The sequence below is a fragment of the Pinus tabuliformis genome, chromosome 1_2, assembly GCF_031772625.1.
Source record: "Pinus tabuliformis cultivar Carrire ecotype Pingquan chromosome 1_2, CPIR1, whole genome shotgun sequence".
NCBI classification, from domain to species: domain Eukaryota; kingdom Viridiplantae; phylum Streptophyta; class Pinopsida; order Pinales; family Pinaceae; genus Pinus; species Pinus tabuliformis.
In genome coordinates this window covers 736,411,944-736,435,213 of record NC_142298.1, presented here as the reverse complement: position 1 = coordinate 736,435,213, position 23,270 = coordinate 736,411,944, and the positions used below count along the sequence as shown (strand labels likewise).

Genomic DNA, 23,270 nt, shown 5'->3' with positions numbered 1-23,270 from the left:
AATGGCGAGGGCCAAGTGCATTATCCTTGACAGGGTCAAGGATCATTTGGTACCACATATAGTCGAGAAGGAAACGACAATTGAGATGTGGGAGGCTTTCAAGCTAAGTTGCACGAAACGGGGAAACGGGTACGAGTTTCCGAAACGGGAAGCGATACGAAACGCGACCTCCCCAAATTTTGGAAACGGGGAAACGCGAATATATATATATATATAAGTATTTAAATATATATATATATATATATGTGTGTGTGTGTGTGTGTGTGTGTGTGTGTGCAATCATAAAGCATAAATGATACATTATAATTTATTACACTTAAACATTAAGATTTAATTTACATCACATTTACTCATGAATGATCACATAATGAAAATAAAAATATCGGAATATCCAAAAGCAACCTTTATTAGATATCCAAATCTCAAAATCAGCCTTTATTTATATTAATATATGAGGCTGCAAGTACAATAAAGACTATAAGGCTACAAGAGAGAGATCCAAATCAGGATTTTCTGCATCCACATCCCATTCTTTAGAAGGACCACTGTTGTATTGGGAGTCTCCTCCTACATAGTCGAACGACCTTAGTGCTCTTGATTAAATACACGTTTCATACCCTAGTACCCTACATGATTTTGATTATTGGGAGTTTCCCCTGCATAGAGGGCTTGGTTCTCTTGATTAAATAGAAGTTCCATACCCTAGTACATGATAAAATCCAATGGAAACATTGCAACCCCCTCAATCCTGAAATCCTGAAAAACAAATAAGTCTGCTGGATTTTGAGTGAGATCTAAAATTCTACTTTCTCCATATGAAATCCAATGAGGGCGAAACCACTCTCAAACATCCTGAGTCATTTCATGGTAATGTTAAAAATTTAAGTAAAAGGATGAAAATGAAAAATAAAGGAGAATATCACTTTTACTTTAAGAATTTAACATTACCATGAACTGCATGTCAACACTAGGGCAAAAATTCACTTTTATAACTTTAGACACACATCTAGAACATCCTGGAAACCCTAAAAAAAATTAGAAACAAATTAAAAAAAAATAATTAAAAAACAAATGTTTTTTTTGGGGAAACGTGGGTCGTACGGCCTGGAAACGCGTTTCCGGCCGTACGGCCACGTTTCCGTTTCGGGAAACGTGGCCGTACGGCCGGAAACGCGTTTCCAGGCCGTACGGTACGGGGAAACGTGTTTCGTTTCGTTTCCCCTGGCGAAACGCCCCCTAGGGCCACGTTTCCTGCAACTTAGCTTTCAAGAACCTATACCAGTATACTTTTGTGTAGAGAAGAATGCTGCTCGAGAAATAGATGAGGTCGTATCAGATGAAGAAGGGTCAATCGATTGACACCTTCCTTGGAGGACTGAATGAGATCCGAGACCAGTTCACTGCTATAGGAGTGACACCGGATCAGGATCTTATGGTGACGACAGCCCTGAATGCTGTTTCAGAAGATTAGGAAGTGTTTGTCCAGAGTATCCTGGGCAGAGGGACTCTCCTACCTTGGGACGAGATGTCGCCAGCTCTTCGCCAAGAAGAGATCAGACGGCAGTCGAAGATAGGTAGCAACAACAAAGGGATCAAGGTCAAGGAGGAGGAGGAGGATGTGGCCCTAGCATCTGAGGGAAAGCAGGAGAAGCGGAAGAAGAAAGATCTCTCCAAGATCAAGTGCTTCCACTGTGGGGAGATGGGTCATTATGCGACCCAGTGCCCAAGGAAGAAGAGTAAGGGAGAGTCTTCCGAGACTAAGGCAGCGCCAACACGGGCAGAGAAGGAAGTTTTGACAGACGATGACTGTGCCATGAGTGCACACATGCCACTTGAGTGAAAGTGGGGAGATATCGAGTTGTAGTCAGGCGGACTACAGGCGATGAGGGGCAGGATCCTTTAGGTACCCAACCTCTTGGATTAGACCTTGCTACAAGAGCCCCAATGAGGAGTAGTAGGACTTGATGGGTGGGTAGAGACGAATGCGGATGGAGTGGTAGAGAGAGCTACAGTGCAAGAGTCTTGAGACAACGCATAGCTAGTAGGCTGCAGCAGTGCGAGAGGCACAGGAGTGTTGCACCAGTGCAGGAAGGCACAGAGGTGTACAACAGTGCGAGATGCAGGGAGTTGTTGAAGCAGTGCAGAGGTCAGAGGGGGAGCACTTGTCAGCGACAGAGGGAGCTTCAACATCAATGGGTGTCTCTAGCCCAACAGGGAGGTCAGTTGGGAGATCAGTTACTTACTTCTGAGTAACTGAGTTGCAATGCAGCAGTGGGCAACATGATGTAGCATGATGAGAGGAGGTGCAGTGCAGATGCAGCGCTGGGAGAAAGGACCAACAACAACACAGATGCAGGGGGAGCTGTCATACAGATGCAGCAATGGCAGTGGCAGAACCATGGGCAACAATACAGGAGGCAGCAGTGCAGAGGATATTGGGCAGGAAGGCCTAGCATCAGCATAGGTACTGATGCCGGATGATCAGAGTAATACTTAGTGAGGAGTATTGCTAGAGCACAATCTTCGCTAAGAGGGAGTGTTGATTTGGGGTAGCATCGGATGTGCTCTAGCCACGAAATTTGGTGGAGAAGTTGGGGCACATGAGATCTTCAATACCCAGAAAGGGTTTGAGCGGATTCTAAACAAATCAAGAGATATTAAAATAATTAATATTTTTAATAGAGTCCCTAAGTCTAAACTTAGGGAAAATAAAATATTAATGTGTATTAATATTAATCTGTGTTAGAAGAGTCCAAAAGATATGGATCAAGCCAGATCTAATCATAGCCGTTGATTAGGGACTTAATCTCGGCCGTTGAGATGTCAAAAGGAAAAGTATAAGAGGAGGCTTGAGAGTCACTTGGAGAACACACCAGAGGGATCAGTCATTCTATTCTCTAGAGCGGGGTTTGCTAAGAGAGATAGAATCAGTGATTGGGAGAGCAGCTGAGGGGCATTGAGTACGGAGAAATAGAAAAGGAAGAGATTGTGTTGGAAGAGCAGTGCAGCAGCCAAGGAGGGTGATGCAGAGCCAGCAAGGGCTCACACAGGGCCACGCAGATGCAGCAAAGTGCTGCACAGAGCACCAGAGGGGCCAATGTAGTTGACGCATGGCCTCCTGGGGCTGACACAGGCCTAGAAAGGTTGACGTAGGGCCAACGTGAGACAAAGAGGGGCTGACGCAGTCCAGTTTGGGCAGAGATGCTGGGGTTGCAAGCAGTTTTGTGCTGAGGAGCTGCTAGAAGGATTTTCCAGGGTTTCAGCAAAGAGATTTCTCTCAAACTGTGATGTATAGCTGCTAAGGAAATTCTCTGTTGGGTAGGCCAGTTTCGGCACCCAGATTGTACTCTGATATTGCTTAATAAGAAAACCATCAGATAGCTGCATCCGTTTTCCCACATTGGGTTTTTTTTGGGGACATTGGTCCAAAAATAATGGTGTCATGTGGTGTGTCTGTTCTTGTTTCTTTTAGTTGTTGATCTGTAATATGTTGAGCATGCACTGGTGTTTATTTTCAGTGTTTACTTTGTAAATAACTTGTTAAAGGAAAATTACAAGTAGGTAGGAATAAATCAGAAAAAGTGCATGAAGTGTTTCTAAACTTAGTAAACTTAGAAACTTCAACATCCATCATATTGCCAAGAAGAATACGACAAAGGAAATGTGGGACACCTTGATGACATTATATCAGGGCACTTTTGGGCAGAGGAAGATGCTATTGGAGAATCGGCTGCGGTCGTACCACATGCAGAAGGGGGAGTAGATAGATCACTTCCTTAGCAGGTTGCAGGAGATCTGGAGCCAATTGACTTCCATAGGGGCCATGCCGGATCAAGAGTTAATGGTGAGGACCGCCCTAAACGCAGTCTCCAAGGAGTGGGAGACATTCGTCCAAAGCATTTTGGGCAAAGCGAATCTTCCAGGATGGGAAGAATTGTGGGTAGCTCTTCGCCAAGAAGAGATCAAACGACTGACCAAGGCGGGAAGCGACGGCAAAGGAGCCTGGGTCAAGAAAGAGGAGGAAGAGGATGCAACTCTGGCATTTGCGGGGTATCAGGGGAAGAGGAAGAAAAAGGACCTCTCCAAGATAAAGTGTTTCAATTGTGGGGAACTGGGCCATTATGCAACCCACTATCCGAGGAAGAGGAATAGGGGAGAGGCGTTTGACTCCAAGGCAGCGCCAGCGAAGGCGAAGAAGGAGGTAGAGGATGATGACGATTGTGCCATGAGTGCTCATGTACCTCTAGAGAAGAGGTGGGGAGACATCGAGCTGTAGTCAGGAGGACTACAGGAGATGAGGGGCAAGATCCTTGAGGTACCCAAACTCTTGGATCATACCTGGCTACGGGAGCCCCGAAGTGATAGTAGCAGGATGGTGGATGTCTGTAGAAACAGATGCGGATGATGCGGCAGAGAGTGCTAGAGTGCAGTAGTCCTTGGGAGCGCAGAGAGGGTTGCAGCAATGCGAGAGGCACAAAGGAGGTTGCAATAGTCCAGGATGGCATAATGGGGTTTGCAGCGGTGCTAGAGGCACAGAGTTGTTGCAGCAACGCAAAGTTAGGAGAGGGAGCACAATATAGCAGCAGAGAGAGCTTCAAAATCGGGAGGGTTTCTAGCTTGATAAGGATGTCAGTAGTTGGGTGGATTAGTTACTTACTTCTCAGTAACTGAGTTGTAGTGCAGCAATAGCAGTGGTTAGGTAGCATGATGCAACATGATGAGAGAGAATTGCAGTGTAGATGCAGTGTTGGGAGAAAGGACCAGAAACATCACAGATGCAAAGGGAGCTACCGTACAGATGTAGCAGTGGCAGTGGCAGAGCCATGGGCAGCAGTACAAGATGCAGTAGTGCAGAGGATGTTGGGCGGGAAGGCTTAGCATCAACACAGGTACCGGTGCTGTATAATCAGGGTGATGCTCAGTGGTGGAGTATTACTAAAGCACATTCCTCGCTAAGAGGGAGTGTTGATTTGGGGTAGCATTAGATGTGCTCTAGACATGAAAATTGGTGGAGAGGCTAAAGCACATGAGATCTCCAAGACCCAAAAATGGTTTGGGGAAATTCTACCTAGTGAAGGAGATATTAAAATAATTAATATTTTTAAAGGGTTCCCAAGTCTAAACTTAGGAAAATAAAAATATTAATGGGTATTAATATAAAATTGGGTTAGAAGGTTCTAAAGGACATGGATCATGCCAAATCTAATCTTAATCATTGATTGGAGATGTAATCTCGATCGTTAAAGACTCAACAGAGAAAGTATAAGAGGAGGCTTGAGGGTCAGTTGGAGACACACCAGATTGATCAATCATTTCGATTTTCTAGAGCAGGGTTTGCTAAGAGAAATCAAACCAGTGATCAGTTGTAGCGAGGGACAGTGAGTGCAAGGCAGAGTGGTAGAGATAGTGTCGGAAGACCAACGCAGAGGCAGAGAGGTAGACGCAGAGCCAGAGGAAGCCACACAGAGGCCAGCGGTGACTGCGCAGAGGCCCAGAGGGCCTGCCTGACTGACGCAGAGGCTTTGGAAGTGACGCAGTGGGCCAGAGAGGTTGTGCAGAGCCTTAGAGGGTTGACACAAAGGCCAAGAGAACTGACACAGTGCTTCATAGTGGGCTGGAGAGGGTTTCGTGGAGCAGACTTTCAGAATATATGCTTCCGAAGAGAGGTATTACTGCCAGATTATTTTCTTTGTCGGGTGAGCCAGTTTGGCACCCAATGTACTCAAGAAAAGATGCTTAATAAGAAAACCCTCAGAAATTCTGTATTGATTTTCCCAAGTTGGGTTTTTCCAAGGACGATTGTCCAAAAATAACGGTGTCCCTTGTGTGTTTTTCTATTTCTTTCAGCTGTTGATCTGTAGATGTTTGAGATTGTATTGTGTTTATTTTAGTATTTATATGGTTAAATAACTTGTTATTAATTAAACAAGTAGGCGAAATAAACCAGAGAATACAGAAAAATTTCTAACTGGTAATACTTGGAAATTTCAACACTATAGTCCCAAAGTTGCAGAGGTATGGGAAGGGTCTAATGAGATGTCCTTCTCATGGATCATTACCTTGCTAGAGGGGCCAACAATATTCAGTAGCGAGATGGACCAGTGTCAATGATTCTGTTAGATTACCCAAGTGACTGTTGCAAACTAGTGGCAGTGAGGTGCTGAGGAGCGCAGTGCAGTGTTGGCAGCAAAGCAGGTGGCTCAATAGCAGAGTCAACAACAACGTAGATTCTTCAGTGGAAAGTGCAGTGGCTAGTAGCAGTCAAATGCTTAGGAGACAGATGTGACATGAGATATAGTTGATTCAGTATTTAGGATGCTTCTCAGTTGTAGTAGTTGCAGTTGCTACTGCAACAACAACATATGAGAGGGAGCTGCAGTGCAGATGTGGAGTTGACAATAGTATAGCAGTGTAAGTAGCAATACACATGCAAAATTTTAGTTGCGCAATGGTTGGTGGGAAATGGCAGGTAGTGACAGTGGCCAAACATCAACAACGTGACAGACGATGATACAGAGACAGGGTGTTTTAGTAGTAGTGCAACACTAGAACACCTTCCTCGCTAAGAGGGAGTGTTATTTTTTGTAGCATTGGAGGTGTTCTAATATCGAAACTTTGTGGAGAGGCTAAAACACAAGAGTTCTCCATAACCCATAAATCGTTTCTAGAAATTCCACCTAGAGATGGCTCAATTAGATTACTAACCTATTTTTTAATATTTCCAAAGTCTAAACTTAGGAATTTGGTTAACTAATCAGTATTAATTGAGAAAGGTGTGAATCATTTGCAAACTCACACTCATCGATCCAGAAATTTTCTTAGCCATCGATTATGTTTTAATCTTGGCCGTTGGAGTCCTAAATGGAGATTATAAGAGGAGGTCGATGGGTAGATGGAGAATACACGCTAGAGATTGATTTGCTTGGGCAATTCGATCCTCCAGAGAGAAATAACAGTTTTTGGAAGAGTTCGAGCCAAAGAAGGAAGTAGAGGGGCATAAACAGTGAGTCCGGAGGAATTTATTCTAGTTCTGGAGAGTTAGAAATAGGAGGCCGAAATTATTCTCCAGGAGGCAGTGCAGAGTTAAGAGGGCAATTCAATCCAATTGACGAGGAAGGCGTTTTCAGTTCCAGAGGTTAGGAAAGTTTTCCAGAGGGCTGGAGAAGCATTTTTCCAGTTAGCAGCGGGCAAGACAACTAGATTGGCAGTCGATTTAGACAAAACATGGAAAGGACTACGCTAGGGTGACATAGGTTTGCGCAAAAACTGGTTGGACGACTAGCTTTTCAGATGTAGTCAAGTGTCGGAATTGCTCAGAGTGAGGGTAAATTCCCTTAGATAATTTTTTGCCAGTATTCCTCTTGGATAGATTTTCCAATTTGGCAATATTTATTGTGCTCAGAATTTCTCTCTGTTGCTTAATAATTAAAACCCTCAGCTACTGCACCAGTTTTCTCAAGTTGGGTTTTTTGGGGACTTCAGTCCAAAAACAACTGTGTCAAACTTTTTGTGTGTGTGCTAGCATATTTCTTAGTTTCCAGCAGTATTATTTTGTGAAGATTGCAGTGTGTTTATTTCGTTGTTGCCGTAGCAATAAACCGCTAATTTAATTAACAATTAGAAGAAATAATTCTAGTCACTGCAATAGGATTTCAGTAGTGAAATTTTCATACTAACAAGGCCTTTTCGAGAGCTCTCGGATACTATGAATTCAAGCTCCATTGCTATGACCTTTAGATGCTTACATAATTACAGAATGAATGGAAGTGGCACAAGAAAAGGAAGGGAATAACCTGTTGTGTTGGGATCGGTGGAATTGATTTCTTGGGTTGATTCTCCAGAACTTGAGTGGAGATCCTTGGAACTTCAGCAGGCACGGAGTGGAACTACTGGACTGGATAGACTCTCAACAAGCAGAACTTATGAGATTAGATGGGAGTGAGTAAGCAACTTAGAACTTTCATATTACCTTTATATCCCTACTTTATGAATGGAAGTTGGACAACATAAACTCAAGTGAAAGCAACCAGTCATTAGAGACTAAGATCATATAAGCATCTAGGTGAACCAAACTTGTGTGTTAAAGGCATATTAATACTTATAATTGGGATCACCTTCTGCTATCTAACTAGACCAAGTCCCATGAAGGTATTCCCTACCTTGGTAGGGGTGGCCAATTGTCAACCATATTAGGTGCTTTCTACCCCAAGGGGAGGTGGCATTTCCAAGGTCAACCCCTCATCAATAGGTATTAGTGTAAATGTGGTAATGGAGGGGAAAGGCTTCATGGCCAAGTGCCATGGTCAAGGGGACTAGCTAATAGAAGTCCACATTCTGAGTCTGTATATGTAATGGAGGGAGCACTCTTGGAGGCATGAGTTATCCTGCTCGGCTTGCTTTTTCCACCCATCTAGTGCGTCTTTTACTTTTATTTTTAGCGTTGCTTTCATTTTGGGTGCATAGCTCAAGGGTTAGAACTTTCTTTTTATGATGTAGCATTTGATTTCACCTTTTAAGATGAGATTGTTTATCACTCATTAGGGTTGGGACATGCAAGAGTTCCTTTTGATGAAAGAGAGCATGAAGTGCTCAAGAGCCAGGTGATGGCTAATGAGGAGCTTCATGTTAGGCTTTTTCCCAACACTAATTTATGTCCCTATCATCGTTTTCATTTTGATTTTCTTATTTTTCTTTCATTGTGGCCATAATATGTTTTTCCATTCTTTTAGTTGCATCAACCTCTAGGGTAATGTTTCTCGACTCTACTCAAGGATGTGGATAAAAGGGCGCCAAATCCCAATGAATCAATGACAAGTTAGACCCGAAGAATGGAGATGGTATATAAGGGGTTTGTAGTGTGACATGGAAAGTGTCAAGTATGGTATAAGGGAGAATGAACACGCTATATTAATCTGTGGTCTTCTAAGTAGTGCCCCTCCTATAACCCTAAGCCTCAAGGGATGTCCCACTAGACTAGGGCCAAGGATTAAACCCTTGGGTAAAGTGAGAGAACATATTTATAGTGAAGATCAATCAATCTTCCAAAGCACCCCTTCATCAATATTGAATGACCAAAACAAGCAAGTATAAACACCCGATTGAAAAATGATCAAAGTACCTTTTGAATAACAAGCCAACTTCATCTAAGAGGAGATGTTGAATTGTGAGAGGTGTATGGATGATTCAGATAATCAAGGCACAAGGAAATCATCATCGAGAAGTGAATATTAGGGGTTGCTCGTTGGTTGGCTATCAAATGTATAAGAAAAGTTTTCTCCTATGGGGTTACCCATTTTGGTGGGTAACAAGTCGCACATAGCTTGGTAATAAGGTGAGCAAACAACATTAAAGGGGATATTTGTATCATACGACCATGTAGCAATGTATTGAAAAACAATTTCTTTGCATTGCTTTTTCCAATGGTTATTCAAAGTGGGTTGAGTTAAACTTGGTTGGAAGGAAGTGGCATTAGCAAAGATAGTGGCAAGGGATTTTGTGCACCAATTCTTGATGTTCATCCTCTTTTGACCTTTAGATTGTTGGCCTTGATTGGAAGACCCAAGAGCAGGAGGAACATAAGGGGTCATGGACATTGGTAGAAGGGATAGAATAGGAGTCATGAATCTCAAAATATTCACGCCCACCTACTCTCATGGCTTGTACAAGTTCTCCTTCTTCCTTGCAATTTCTTCTTGTATAGCCTTATCCCTAACCTTATACTCAAAATTTTCAAACCTCTCAAGAAACTCTGCCCTAATATGCTCTATCCTTTCATTTGGTGCTTTACATGGCTTTACTTTGCCTCTTAGCCCAACCAAGTTTTGTTTCAATCTGTGAATGCCCCCAACTTCAATATAGTTTCAACAATATTCGCAAATCATTTTGCCATCAATCATATCACAATGAGCCCATGTAGTATCCTTGGATTTTGGGGGCATGGTCGCTGATGAATTGTTTGAAATTTGTAAAGGAAAGAATTAAAAAAAAAAAAATGTAGCTAAAAAAATGGATGTTCTAAGATAAATTTGGAAAAAAAATGGGGCAGGCTGAAATTTAAATTTAAAAGTTGAAAATTGAAAAATGAAATTTGGAAGAATTGAAAAAAAATTAATACATGGACAACAATGAAATATGGACTTTTTCAAGTGAAGATCCTTACCTGGAAATGAAAACTAGCTTCCTTAGCCCTCCTCTTGAAGATGCTAGCTCCACTAGACAGCTCCAATGCAACTCCAAGATGACAAACAAAGCCAAATCTCTCTGCTTTTACACTACTGCAAAACTTTAGCACTTTCTAAGCTCCCAATGAAGCTTATAAAAACTCCAAATGAGGTGTATGAGGAAAATGACAAAGGAGGAATGATTTTGTAGGCTTCGAGGGAAATAGTCTCTAGTTTCCCAAAAAAACACTCACATCCACCCTAAACAACCTAGTGTGGGTCTGTGGCCACACACATGTGAGTTGTCAATGGCCTGGCTGGGTTATGATGCACACGTGCAAATGTTTCTACATTTCGTGCAACTTAGATACAACACCACTTATGTAATCCATAGTATTCAAAAGCAGAACCGTGTTGAAAAATGTAACTAGTGTCGGTCTTCATAATTGTATTTGAGACATGATGTAATGTATTTGTCAAAAGAAAGAAAAGGAAATTTTATTATAAAATAAATTGACTTCTTAAAGCATCGGTTTCATGCTTGGGTTAATGTTTTTAGGTCAAAGCCTCCATTGTAGGCTTCTAGGATTTATGTCAAGAGTCCCTGTCTTTGTCAATATGTAAAAGACCCTTCTTGGGCTTCATCTATCAAGAAAGAAATTTATTTATGTAAAATAGGTCATTTAGGCCACCTCCACCAAGTCAGCCTCAACCTAGACAAGTTGGCCTAATTAGAAAGGCAGAAACCACCATAAAAGGGCAGCAACTCGACTCATTTGAAGCACATTCGTAACAAGTTCGATTTGCAGTTGCTGGAGGCAAAAAAAGAGTGAAAAATTCAAGGAAGAGGAAGGAAACCCTAGCAAAGGAGAAGGAAGTCTTTTTCAAGCATAAGAAGTCGAATTTTCTCTCTCCTTGTCTCACATGTGCGAAGTTGTTGTGTTGTTGGAAGGGACGAAATTGCAGTACTGTAGCTATGACGAAATTTTGAAGTATTTGGGGTCAAAATTCTAGATTGTTGCTGGGTTGAAGATGTTGGACAAAAAGAGACCACTAAAGTTTGCTGAACCATCTTGGAACGCTGACTTGGTGGAGGAGGAAGGTCTTTTGGTCAGGTCTAAGGTCTTGGTCTATCTCAATTTGGTTAGTGGAAGAGTTTGATTGGGTTTTCCCCTAGAGAGGGGTTTTAACCTTCGCTGAGTGCCTTCATGTTTTATTTTGATGATTGCTTGATGAAATAAAGATAAAAGAACATAAAAAAGATAATAAAGATAGAAGAATAACACAAGTAATTATCAACATAAGAAAAACTTTTTTCCTTTTTGATTTTATAACAAACCGGTGACCAAATCGACCCACCTATCAAACCAATTTTCGAAATGGAAGCGGAAAATTTGGACTAGTCAGATGTCAATGAACCGCTTATTAAAAAAAGACGTGAAATAAATAATTTTTAATGAAATAACTATTTTTAAGATTTAAAACTATGATTCAAAACCAATAGAGACAAAATATACAAAGTTTGCTCATATCTATATTATGTAAAGGTGGATATATCAAAATGGCACCGGGTGGAATGTATATTAGGAACAAAATACATAATTAATGAGGTTCTAAATGGTCTGTAGAGTCCAAAAACAATGCTACAAGTTATCGGGCCACTGACCTACAACAAATCTATATATCAGTGATCAACATGATCACTCCTCATCATGATTAAACTCATCGCCACTACTTCTTAAACTCCTTTTCAACCCCAATATTAGTTGTAGCAGTAGCAAAACTAGACATTAAAACTACAAATCACTAATCAACATGAAGTAGAAGAAGAGATAGATCAACAACTTCAAAATGAGTCTCTTCGAGGGGTAGCCTCTTTTACATTACATAAATGAACAATTCTTAGATGATTCAAATGACAAAACCTCCTTTCTATATATAGGAGTCTAAGGGGTCACAATATAATCAGAGCCAACATAACAATAATAATGTAAGGGCACAATAATAACAATAGTGGGCTTCTATGGGGCACAATAATAACAATATGGGTACTAATTGGGCATAACAATAACAATAAAGGGGCTACACTGACAATAACAATGAGGGAATACACTAGTATTATAGGGACCTAACACCTCTAGAGTCAAAAAACAATGCTACAAGCTATGGGGCCATTGACCTACAACAAATCTATATATCAGTGATGAACATGATCACTCCTCATCATGATCAAACTCATCGCCACTACTAGACATGGGATCATCAACATGAACTACATAAACATCATCTGGCTTAGAGCTTAAGGACTTCTAAACTCCTTTGCAACCCCAATATTAGTAGTAGTAGTAGCAAAACTAGGCATCAAGATTCAAAACTACAAATCACTGATAAACATGATTACTCATGAAACTCATCATTGATTTAACACTACTAGAAATGGGATCATCAACAAGAGCTACGTAAACACCATCTAGCTCAAAGTCTTCATACTTTGATTGCTCAACCTTATAATATGGTAGAAATTGAAAAAGTTTAACATGCCTAACCAATGATTTTGGTTTGAGTGAAAGGTTCATCTCCTCATCCTTATAATATGGTAGAGGATTTCAACCTTATAGCATACCTAACCAATTATTTTCCTTCGAGTGAAGGGTACATATTTGTTAAGGCCATGGTAGAGGAGTTCAACAAGCAATACCACCAACATCAACGAAGTTCAACAATCAGTGCCACCAACATCAAGTTACTTATTTGGCTTCATGCTCTTGATCAAATTACAATCTCATACCCTCACGCATGATAGAATCAACTGGAAACATTGCAATCCCCTAAATCTTGAAATCATGAAAATCATCAAGTCTGCTGGATTTTGAGTGATATCTAAAAATCTAGTTTCTCCATATGAAATCTAATGAGGTCGAAACCACTCTCAAACATCCTAAATCATTTCATGGTAATGTTAAAACATTAATTAAAGGATGACTTTTACTTTAAGAATTTAACATTACCATTGATTGACAACATTGCTATGGTTGAGAATCTTGAGATGTATGAGGCAAATCAGAGGGGGGGATGCACCCTTTTAAAGGCTTGGAGGGGCTGTTTTTGGAGGGAAATAGCCCCTAGTTTTCCTCAAGATTCAAAACCGCTCAAAAAAGCCACAAAAAACTTATGTGGAGTCCGCGACGAAGCTGGTAATGGGCCGGTCCCATCATAAGCCAGTTGGTTTATGGCTGGTTAATGACAAAACTGTAGCCCACGTGCATAAAAATTGTTTTTTCTACCAGTGAAGTACCTCTGCTTAATGAACTGGCCGGTTGTGAATACCATATCACACACATTGATATAATACTATCTCACTTGTCTCTCATATATTCTCCAAGGCATTGTTTAACACATTTGTTTTTTCCCCTTTTGTATTTTATATTTTTTCTCACCCACCTCGTTGCAAACATTTTATAAGTGACTTGGTCAAAGATGGTTGATCAGTTGCCTAACTTTGTACTTTAATATTTCATAGTTGAACATTTAGAAGATTTGTTAAAAGATGATCATGATTCAGCAATTTCATGCTTCTATATATAACTTATACAATATGTGTACAACACATACAGTTTCGGTGATCTCTTTTGTACTTCCATTCTTCCTTTCTTGTGTATGTGAATATTGGCATTGTTTTTTTTTCTTTTGTTGGTTCAGTCCATGGGGATTTGAACCTTGAATCTTATTTTTTACATAATACTTCATATCACGGTGATCTTCATATCACGGTGATCGCCAATAGAGCTGCACCCTGTGGGTTGTGAATGTTGGCATTGTTGTCTAACTGTGTGCTTGGTAATTAATTTGCAATGTTCAATTTTAACTTTCTGGTTTGCTTTCTGAAAAATGTTAGTAAACATGTTTAGTTAGTATGGTTGAATTCCTAACTATGTTAAAAATGTTTCTCATTCTGCTGTGGTGCAGTCATAGGTGAGCTGAAAAGACGAATATCAGATGGAAGTGATTTAGTTGGCCAGTTAGGACAAGCAGGGACAAGAAGTGATAATTCTGTAGAGTTAATGCTATGTAAAATAGAAAATTTACAATCTCGTGTAACCAAGATGAAAAATCGATTGAACAAGGTTGCTTATAGAAAATCGGGAAAGATTTTTACCAGAGGCATCGTGCACAGTTCCTTGTCAACTGGGTCTCCAAAAGGGGCAGTGCAAGCTACTGTTGGCCCTTCATCTCATCAATCCCGAATTCACATGCGCATTGGGGGAGGCTCCAAGGTACAACCAGGATCTAGCCTTTCTCGCCGACGCATCTCTGAATTCGATATTGATAATATAATCATGCCAGGAAATGCAATGGCTACATATGTTGAACCTGTCAGGCATGCATTTATTGAAGTACCTCGGTGGCATTTGGTAGATGAGACCATAACATTAGATAAGCAAGGCAGAAAGGACTCAAGTGAGGAGGTAACTTCAATTTCCTTTCCTATTGTGTCGTGAAATATGCAACCATTTTGGTATAAAATGTTTAATGTAAATACTAATCTTCATTTTTTATTAATAGCTCACAGATGATGAGGTCTATACCAAACGTCACAAAGCTATGGAAATTAAGGAGAAGCATTTCCGTGGTTTTCCACATCCTGCTAGGAAGTATCCTGTAATTAGCAACAACTTTGGAAAAGGGACTATGATAGGACCATTGCAGTCATTATCAACAGAGAAGGAAATTTGTACAAGCAGTGCTCAAGGAAATGAGTTACCTAGTAACCGCTTGCCTTGGGATATCTCCATCCCAAAGGGCAAGAGAAAGGGAAAAAGGTCCAGGCCATCTTTCGTTGAAGGTGTTGAAGTTGCAGATGCTGCAGTTGCTGAGTTGGAAGATACAACAATGGCACCTAATGATAGACATGAAATACACTGAATTTTGTTCAACAGGAACAAGGTACCACTGTCTTGTGGAAATTAAAAGATCGGCAGCTCTTTCCAGTGATAAGCACAACACCACAACACAAATCGAGTTATTTTACTGTGAAATTAGAATGCTTGTAAAATAATGGCGATGTGAAAAGATTTGGGCAGAGGAGGATTATATTGAGAAAAGAGAAAACACGGCACTGCTTGTGTATAATCATTCAAATATATTTCAAAATAGTAATGGAGAGTGGATTATTGTTTTATAGGAATAAAGCGACGGGGCTTTTTTTTGATAATCATAGCTTCTCAAAGAGAGCTTTGTAAAATTTGTATCTTCAAGAATGGTAATATCTTGTATTGAATAAATATCCAGAAACAAGATTCTCTCAAGCACAGACGTATTTGGCCTTGCATTATATTTTGTATTTTATGAATTTTAACGAGTCAAAGAGGACGAACTGCAGTCACAGTGCACAGACGTATTTGGCCTTGCATTATATTTTGTATTTTATGAATTTTAACGAGTCAAAGAGGACGAACTGCAGTCACAGTGCTATAAAGAAGCAATGGACTTTAGCTCTCACTCATGTGTGTCACTATAGTTTTTAACAAAATGGGTACTATAAGGATGTCTTAAATCCAGCCTATTCTAATCCAGTATCTGAATCTCAAGGAGTACTATGAGATAAACTGGACTCTCAAGCTGTTATTAAGAGGTGAATGGACTTAACCTCTGTTTCTCAAGAACGTTTGTAATCTTTCATCAGTAAGAAAACTAATTAACTTGGACCTATTTTGTGTACTTATTAAATGTGGCCAATTCAACCTTTGAATCGCATATGGTAGATGTCAGGTGGAATTCACTTGCAGCACTGTGTATGTAACTAAGAGATTAGGCATTTGTAATTGTACCAATACTACTGGGAGATGATCTGGTGAAAAGCTGTTCATCGAATTCATAAATTATGATGTTGTGAGGATTAGAAAATTTCAGAAAGAGGTAAAATATTTGAGAAAGATTAGTAATTCAAAAAGATTTTAAGTTGCTTACATGGGCGTAACAACGCTGGAGATGCTTTTGTCAATCAGTTGTTGATTGATAAGGACTTTCAGAACTTGCTGAAAAACATAATTAGTTGCTTAACTATACTTGTCGCCAATTATTAAGGTTACAACATATTTAATTAAAAAAAACAACTGACTCAAGTGAATAGAATAATGGAACTTTTCTACTACATGATCATATTTCTTGAATGAGGCCTTTCTCGCTAAATGAATAAATGAGGCTTAAATCCATGCAAAATTTCAACAGAAGATGTAGCTAACTTGCTTTGTTATCAGAAATGGACATATTTCTCAATTCATCTGCAATTTAGTTCATTTGGGCTAAGCTTTGTTTTCAGAAATGGACATATTTCTCAGTTCATCTGCAATTTAGTTCATTATGTTAGCTCAAAGCAAGGGTTTTGAGTAAGAGCTCAATTGATGTCACATTAATGAAGACAGCATAATTTCATCAAAGGAATAATATTAATAATCCATTTTTTTAAGGTCACGACCAAGTCAGACACTAAATTGGTGTATGAGACTCCCATTGCTTGTGGGACAAGAGATCTATTCTTTATAGTGATTTCACTACTAGAGTATGGAGGTTTACACCCTACCCCATTCTGGTTTTGAATCCATGACCACCTAGGAGGAAACGCATGTTCTTAACCATTAGGCTCACTCAGATTTTATACAGGTAGAGACTAGCAAGGTCTTGGACTCATACTAATTCTCACCATTTACAATTTGAAATTTGGATGTTATAGAAGTTGAGAAATTGGAATAAAGCTAGAACTTTGATCCATGATTTTAATATAAGTATTTTGTAATAATATAAAAGCTATGTGAATAACCAAACGGTTTAATGGAATGGTTGCAAACTTACATATAGATAGAGGTAAAGTTGGTGGGGTGAAAACTATTTGTTCATAAGGAGTGTCATTGTAGGAGAGAAGAGGATTGAAGTAGCTTTGTGTTTGGATGTAAATCTAGTAATTAATATTTTTTGGTCAAAATATGGAGTTGTGTTCATGTTTGTGTAATCTTCTATTTGTCAATTAAATGATATTAGATAGATAGAAAACATGAAAATTCACTCATTATCCATTAGTTTTACATTTGCCATACGAAGTCCATATAATGTTTCTCTAACAGCCATGGCTTCTACCCCATGGCCAGTAATCATTGGGCAACAAGTTGCTTTGATGGAAGAACTTACAAGGTTGTGTAATGAGGTCATTGCAGATTATATATAGTAGAAAAGAGTTGTAAAGAGATGTTTAGGGGCATATGAGGATGGGCATATATAGAAGTGCACATGAGAAGATGGATAGTGTGGAGAATCGAAAGGTTGAGGTGAAAGGTTGAGGTGCATGGAGTAGAGACACAAATAATGGCTTGGAGAAGCAATGCACAAACTCAAAGTTGAAACAGAAAATATAGTTGAAGTCACATGCATTTGATCATTACAACTATTAGGGTTTAATGGAGAATAAGAGAAGGTGAATCATTACAACAATTACCTGCACAAACATACTTGAGAAGAATTGTAATAGGTCTTGATCTATAAATTGTCGTGGATATTCCACTAGACAGTTTGTCACAACAAATTTAATAAAATTATACTTAAAAATTCGAAATCTACACTACAAGGGTTTATTTCTCTTTAGATTTCTAGATTTGTAAATTATTGTTTATTACGTATGCAAGAAAATTATAATTATGCAAAAAGTAGAAAATAATGAAATAAAAATTCACAAATTACAATTCACATGAGATTTATCACGGCAAACCCTTTTAGGAAAAAAACCACTTGCAAGGTGAGGTCACGTTGCTCTCTTTCTCTTAATAGAAAGTGGATGCAAGTACAAAGAAGTTAGGCCTATGGCCTATGGGCCACTACATTGCACAAATCCTCTCTATGTGCTCTCTCCTTATCCCTTTTGACTACTCTTTTCATCTATGGAACAAGATGCACTCGAAAAGAATGAAATCATTTTCCTCTTAGTGGCTCGGTTATAGTACAACTAGATAGCCTACTAGTGGTTAGGTTTGATTCCATCAACTCTTAACTAGAGTTACAATATTGACTCTTCTAGAACCTTCTTCATCATTTTCATGTGACTATTATATTTTCCATAAGTAATGGGGGTTGATGAGGCATCAACCCAAATTATGGTAGTCAAAACAGAAAGGTCAACTTTGGAGTGGCATAATTTTTGTATACAAATTTCGATTGAGGTGATTCTTGCACAGTTGAAAAGCTCTGTGTAGAGTAGGGAAAAAATGCACTACGTTAAAGCGGCAAAGTTTACTCCCAAACATCATTTGATCCCAATCTGCCAAATTGGGACTCACATGTAAAAATGGTTTGTGAGTTGATTCCTCCACTTTTACCACTCTAAAAACATCAAAATGGATGACAAAAAAATAATGATCCAACCCGTATCAGGGCTATGATCTTGGATGAACTACTATGAATAAGATGATCTCAAGGGGAATTCGTTTGTATGATTAAGTTTGGCTAATCTCGAGTTGCATAGATTTTGAGTCTATGAGGCGTGCATTGGGCATGTTATCAAGTTCAAGTATTTATGTTCGAAATTCTTCTAACTATGTAGGTGTTGACTGTATGTTGAATTAAAGGCTTGAAATAGATGAATTTTCATATTTGTGTAGCTTGGGGTGCTTGATGTGCACTTTCCATTTCCTATAATATGGTCAACATGACATGTTTCTCATCATGAAGTTGGTCCTTTTACACCTCCAAATCCTTGAGCTGCATGTCCATATGTTGGACCTAGGTTTGAGCATGAGCATAATATCTGTCCATCTTGATCAAATCTTCTATTCTGAAAATCAGATATATTTTCATGGTTTGGCTTGCTAATTACAACCCAATCTTTGTTAATCTTGTGTGACTTTTGACAAGTTTCAACTAGGTTGTCCATTGATATTGATGTGTTTTTTCCATCAAAAGAAACCTTATTCCTAAACATGTTTTCTTAGTCACATTCTATTTTTCTAGTACCTAACATTTCTCTAACAATAATTTTTCATTCTTTCTATCATGAAATTAGTGACTATTTTCGCAAAACTACATTACATATGCTTTGAATGAATCCTCCATGATTATACCTTACATTTTCTTTATGCCATCATGATGTTGAATGAAAATCATTATAATATTTTAAGTGAATTTCCACCAAAGAAGCATCTAAAACAAAACTTCCCTCGATGGCCTGTCAATATTGGCCCTCCTGCATCCACTACTTGCATTTAATGATGTTTTTATTTCATTTACTATGAATACAATGACATCTAAGATAACATTTATAGTAGGCATTATTGTATTAATATTAACCGTTGTAGTAATGCCAATATTGGCATCAGTTTTAACATTATTGATTATGACTAGCTAATTTGTAATTTGACCAATGGTATTTTTGATTGTGTGGTTTCCCTAGTGTCCCTAAGTATGTCTTAACAAAATAGGATTAGTGGTATATCAATAATTAACATAGAATTCTTATAATATTACTGATAAATAATTTATTTTTATAATAATCAATATAATGTTGAAATACACAAGGTTAACTATAGGTGTGCGTCGTTGACCATAGTTTAATATTCGTGCTAAGAATGCACATGGAGTATTGTTATTTGCAGTTTGCTTCATGATGTCCATATACACTCAACTTTTCAAGCCATCAATTGAGAATCATCATCAATATCCCTAACCCCTAACCCGCTAATTCAAGGTCAATAAATATGGTTGACCATAGTTGAGTATGGTTGAATTGTGGGCCATGGTTGACCATGGCTAAATATATTGATATGTGGTTGAATATGATTGTGTTGGCATTATGATACATGTGTTGTACTTGATGGCAACCCACTTGTAGCAAAACAACTCACTTATATATGGTAACTAGATGAATCTACAGAAGAAATATCAGTTGTGATAGAATGCATGGCAATTCAAAAGAATCATTTCAGAAGTAATATGGCAAATTAGAGTGTAATAGGGCTATTCAGAAGTAACAGTTCTTTGGTACAGAAGAACAGGAAGATGGAACTTAGGTCTACTAATCAGAATAAAGAAAGTAAAGGTAAAGGTTGATGTAAAGCAGTTTAAGAAGTATACACAGGTCCTCTTAGTCAAAACAACGTATACACGTTGGTCCACAGTATAAAAAGAGCCTATACGTATACACGCACTCCCACAGGAGGAAAAGAGCGTGCATGTTGGAAAACCAAGGTTTTGGTCCGAGGTATTTGGTCCAAGGTATTTTGCATCCAAGGTATTTGGTTCGAGGTATTGACCCTAGATATTTGGTCCAAGGTATTGGTCATAAGTGGTTTTGGTTCGAGGTATTGACAAAGGATCTAAGTATATAAGGAGGAGAAGATCAAAGGGCTAAGAACTCAAGTAATGAATATCTTATGAAGTGTTAGATCAAAAGCAAATATGCATGCTATGGGTTTTTTATGCTTTGCTTGATCTAGAATAAATATGCACCTGAGTGTTTGATGATGGATGAGATCTAATGATAGATCAAGATCATAATGACTTATCATTATGTGATCTGATAATGGATGGGCTACATATGATTGCTAACACATGTTTTATCCTTTATATGTGATGATCTGGGTATGTCTGAAGTCGGGAATTGCAGAGAAGTTATAAGTATTTGCAGATCTATACGCTGGTTCGCTTTGTTGAAGATGCATATACACGTTGGTTCGGCTCTTCCGAGTAGAGTATGCAAAAGAAAATCTTGATGTTCAAGGATGACTGATCTATCATATCAGTGAAGTTGTTTTATTGTTGTTTGTCAATGAAGTCTTCTTAGATCTGAACGTAAAACTAAATGCATAAGGAGGCTGTTATTTGATTGATTGATTTTATAAGTGAGAAGAAGCGATCTCTGTAGTTGTGTAAATCTCTATAAGTTGACAGTAGATGTTCAGTATATTGCTGGTTGATACAAACTTGATTCAAAAGTTTATATTTGCAGTAGTTTTGAAGGTATACACAGGTTTTATTAATGAAAGTAGTGTATACACGCAGTTTGGGTTCAACCAAGTAGTGTATACATTCTGATGCATGGATTTTGAGGTTACAACTAGTTATGAATGATGATGTAGTGTTCTGGGTTCAGATCTATGTACTAGTTATAGTGATCTGTCTGTTCCAGTTGATTGGTTGAATTTGATTAAGTTTGAATGAATGGTTAATTCAGTTGTGTTAGAGGTTCAATGATTGTTTATTTCAGTTGTTCAGTGATTGTTTTATGCTAGAGGTTTCAGTGATTGATTGATTAGAGATTGATGATTTGGTTTCAGTTATATCAGAGATTGATGATTGGGTTTCAGTTATATCAGAGATTGATGATTGAGTTTCAATGATTGGTTGACGCAGATGTATTTGATGGATGTATTGCAGTGGTGATTGAATTTGAGCTTCAATATTACTAATGGGTCCAGTGTGAAAATTTGATGAAATGTGGCCTACATATAGTGTTGTCATGTACTAGGAGCATCCAATGTGAAAATTTATGAAACATGGTCCCTGGAGGATACTGAGGGTTGGAGCCTTCAGTGAGGAAGTCGAAGCTTCCTACCAGTGGTGGTTGGTGATTTGATAAGGGGGTTGGAGCTCCCTTCCAGTAGCAGCTGGAGAACGAGTGAAGGTTGTAGCCTTCTGTAGGTCGGAGCCTACATAGTAGTAAATATATCAGCTAGTACAAGAACTAGGGGGTTGTAGCTCCCTTCCAGAAGATGTTGGAGAACGAGAGAAGGTTGTAGCCTTATGCAGGTGGGTGCCTGCGTATTGGTATGAGTCTGCACTAGTACAAGATTGTAAACATATTTTCTTATTATTAAAAGAAGACAGAGACGACAGCAGTAGGTGGTTTTCACCCACATTGGGTTTCCACCTTAAATCTTGGTGTTCATGTGTGTTGCTTATGTGTGATGTTCTATTCTATTATTACTGCACATGGTTACTGTTTAGTGTTTAAGAAAGCACTGATGCACTGATTAAAGATCAACATATGATGAATTCACTGAATCATAAGTTCACTGGATATACGCTGGTTGCCTTAAGAACAGTTGCGTGCACACGCGAGTTCCCTTAACTGAAATAGCGTATATATATTTGATTATGGAAATGATAAAGTTATTGATTTGTAAATACTGATTCACCCCCCTCTCAGTATTATTTCCAACAATTTGTATCAGAGCAGGGCCTTTGACAAAAGATTGATCGCTTGAAGGAGATCCGTAGAAACAATGGGAAAGAAGCTAAAGAAGAAAGCACCTCAAAAGAAGAAAACATCTCAAGGGAACTGTGACAGTGGGAGAGATAATTGGCCATTATGTGGAAGCAACTCCTCAGATTCAGAATCACCTCAGAATGAAGTTGAACAAGCAAAAAAATTATCAGGTGTGAATTTGGTGTCCTCCAGTGATACATTTCTTTGTTCATTTGAAGATAATGAATGTGACTGCGAAACAACTGAATTTTCTCTTATGGGTGAAAGAGAAAGAAATCAAATAGAGACAGAATTTAAAAATCCCACAGACATAATTAGAGATCAACAAGATCTATTGGACAAAAGGGAGTGTACCTACAAAGAAGAGATTACAAAGTTAAAGGCTCAGTTAGAGGAAGGAAACATAGTAAGGAAGCAATACAAGGAAAAGGAAGATCAATGTCAAAGGCTGCAGGATGAAGTGACATCATTGAGAAATAAAGTGAATGAAAATGACACAACCAAGGAACTTATAGAAAGAGCCAGCTATTGTGAAGGTCTTGAAGCTGTGGTCGTTTCTCTAAAAGAAGATCTCAAAAATTCAAATAAGCATAATGAAGAACTACTCCAAGCATTTCAAGAACAAGAAAATGAAGTTCTCGAATTAAGGAAACAAGTGGAAGAAGGAAGAAAAGCTGAAGAAATCATGAAGAAGCAGTATCTTGAAAAGGAAGAGCAATATCAGGTTGAGGTAAATATCCTAAAAGGTAAATTAGAAGAAAAGGATAAACTTTTACGATTTCAAGATAGCACTAAGATTTTGGATAATATTCTTAGTAGTCAAAGGTCTCTTATCATCAAATTTGGTCTTGTTTTTCATGAAACTG

At 38.7% G+C, this 23,270-nt stretch overlaps 1 protein-coding gene across 5 annotated transcripts in view; it reads left to right on the top strand.

Annotated features, from left to right (window-relative positions):
- The window catches only part of LOC149207875 (uncharacterized), a 277,903-nt gene extending 262,434 nt beyond the window's left edge, over positions 1-15,469 (top strand). For 4 of the 5 annotated variants that reach the window (XM_089395875.1, XM_089395873.1, XM_089395876.1 and 1 more), the window contains 2 exons: positions 14,127-14,626; positions 14,724-15,469. In XM_089395875.1, coding sequence (XP_089252001.1) covers positions 14,127-14,626; positions 14,724-15,083 — 860 coding nt within the window. In that variant the 3' untranslated portion in view covers positions 15,084-15,469. The remainder of the gene's footprint in view (positions 1-14,126; positions 14,627-14,723) is intronic. The other variant, XM_089395877.1, reaches the window with a different exon arrangement.
- The last annotated feature ends 7,801 nt before the right edge of the window (positions 15,470-23,270 follow it).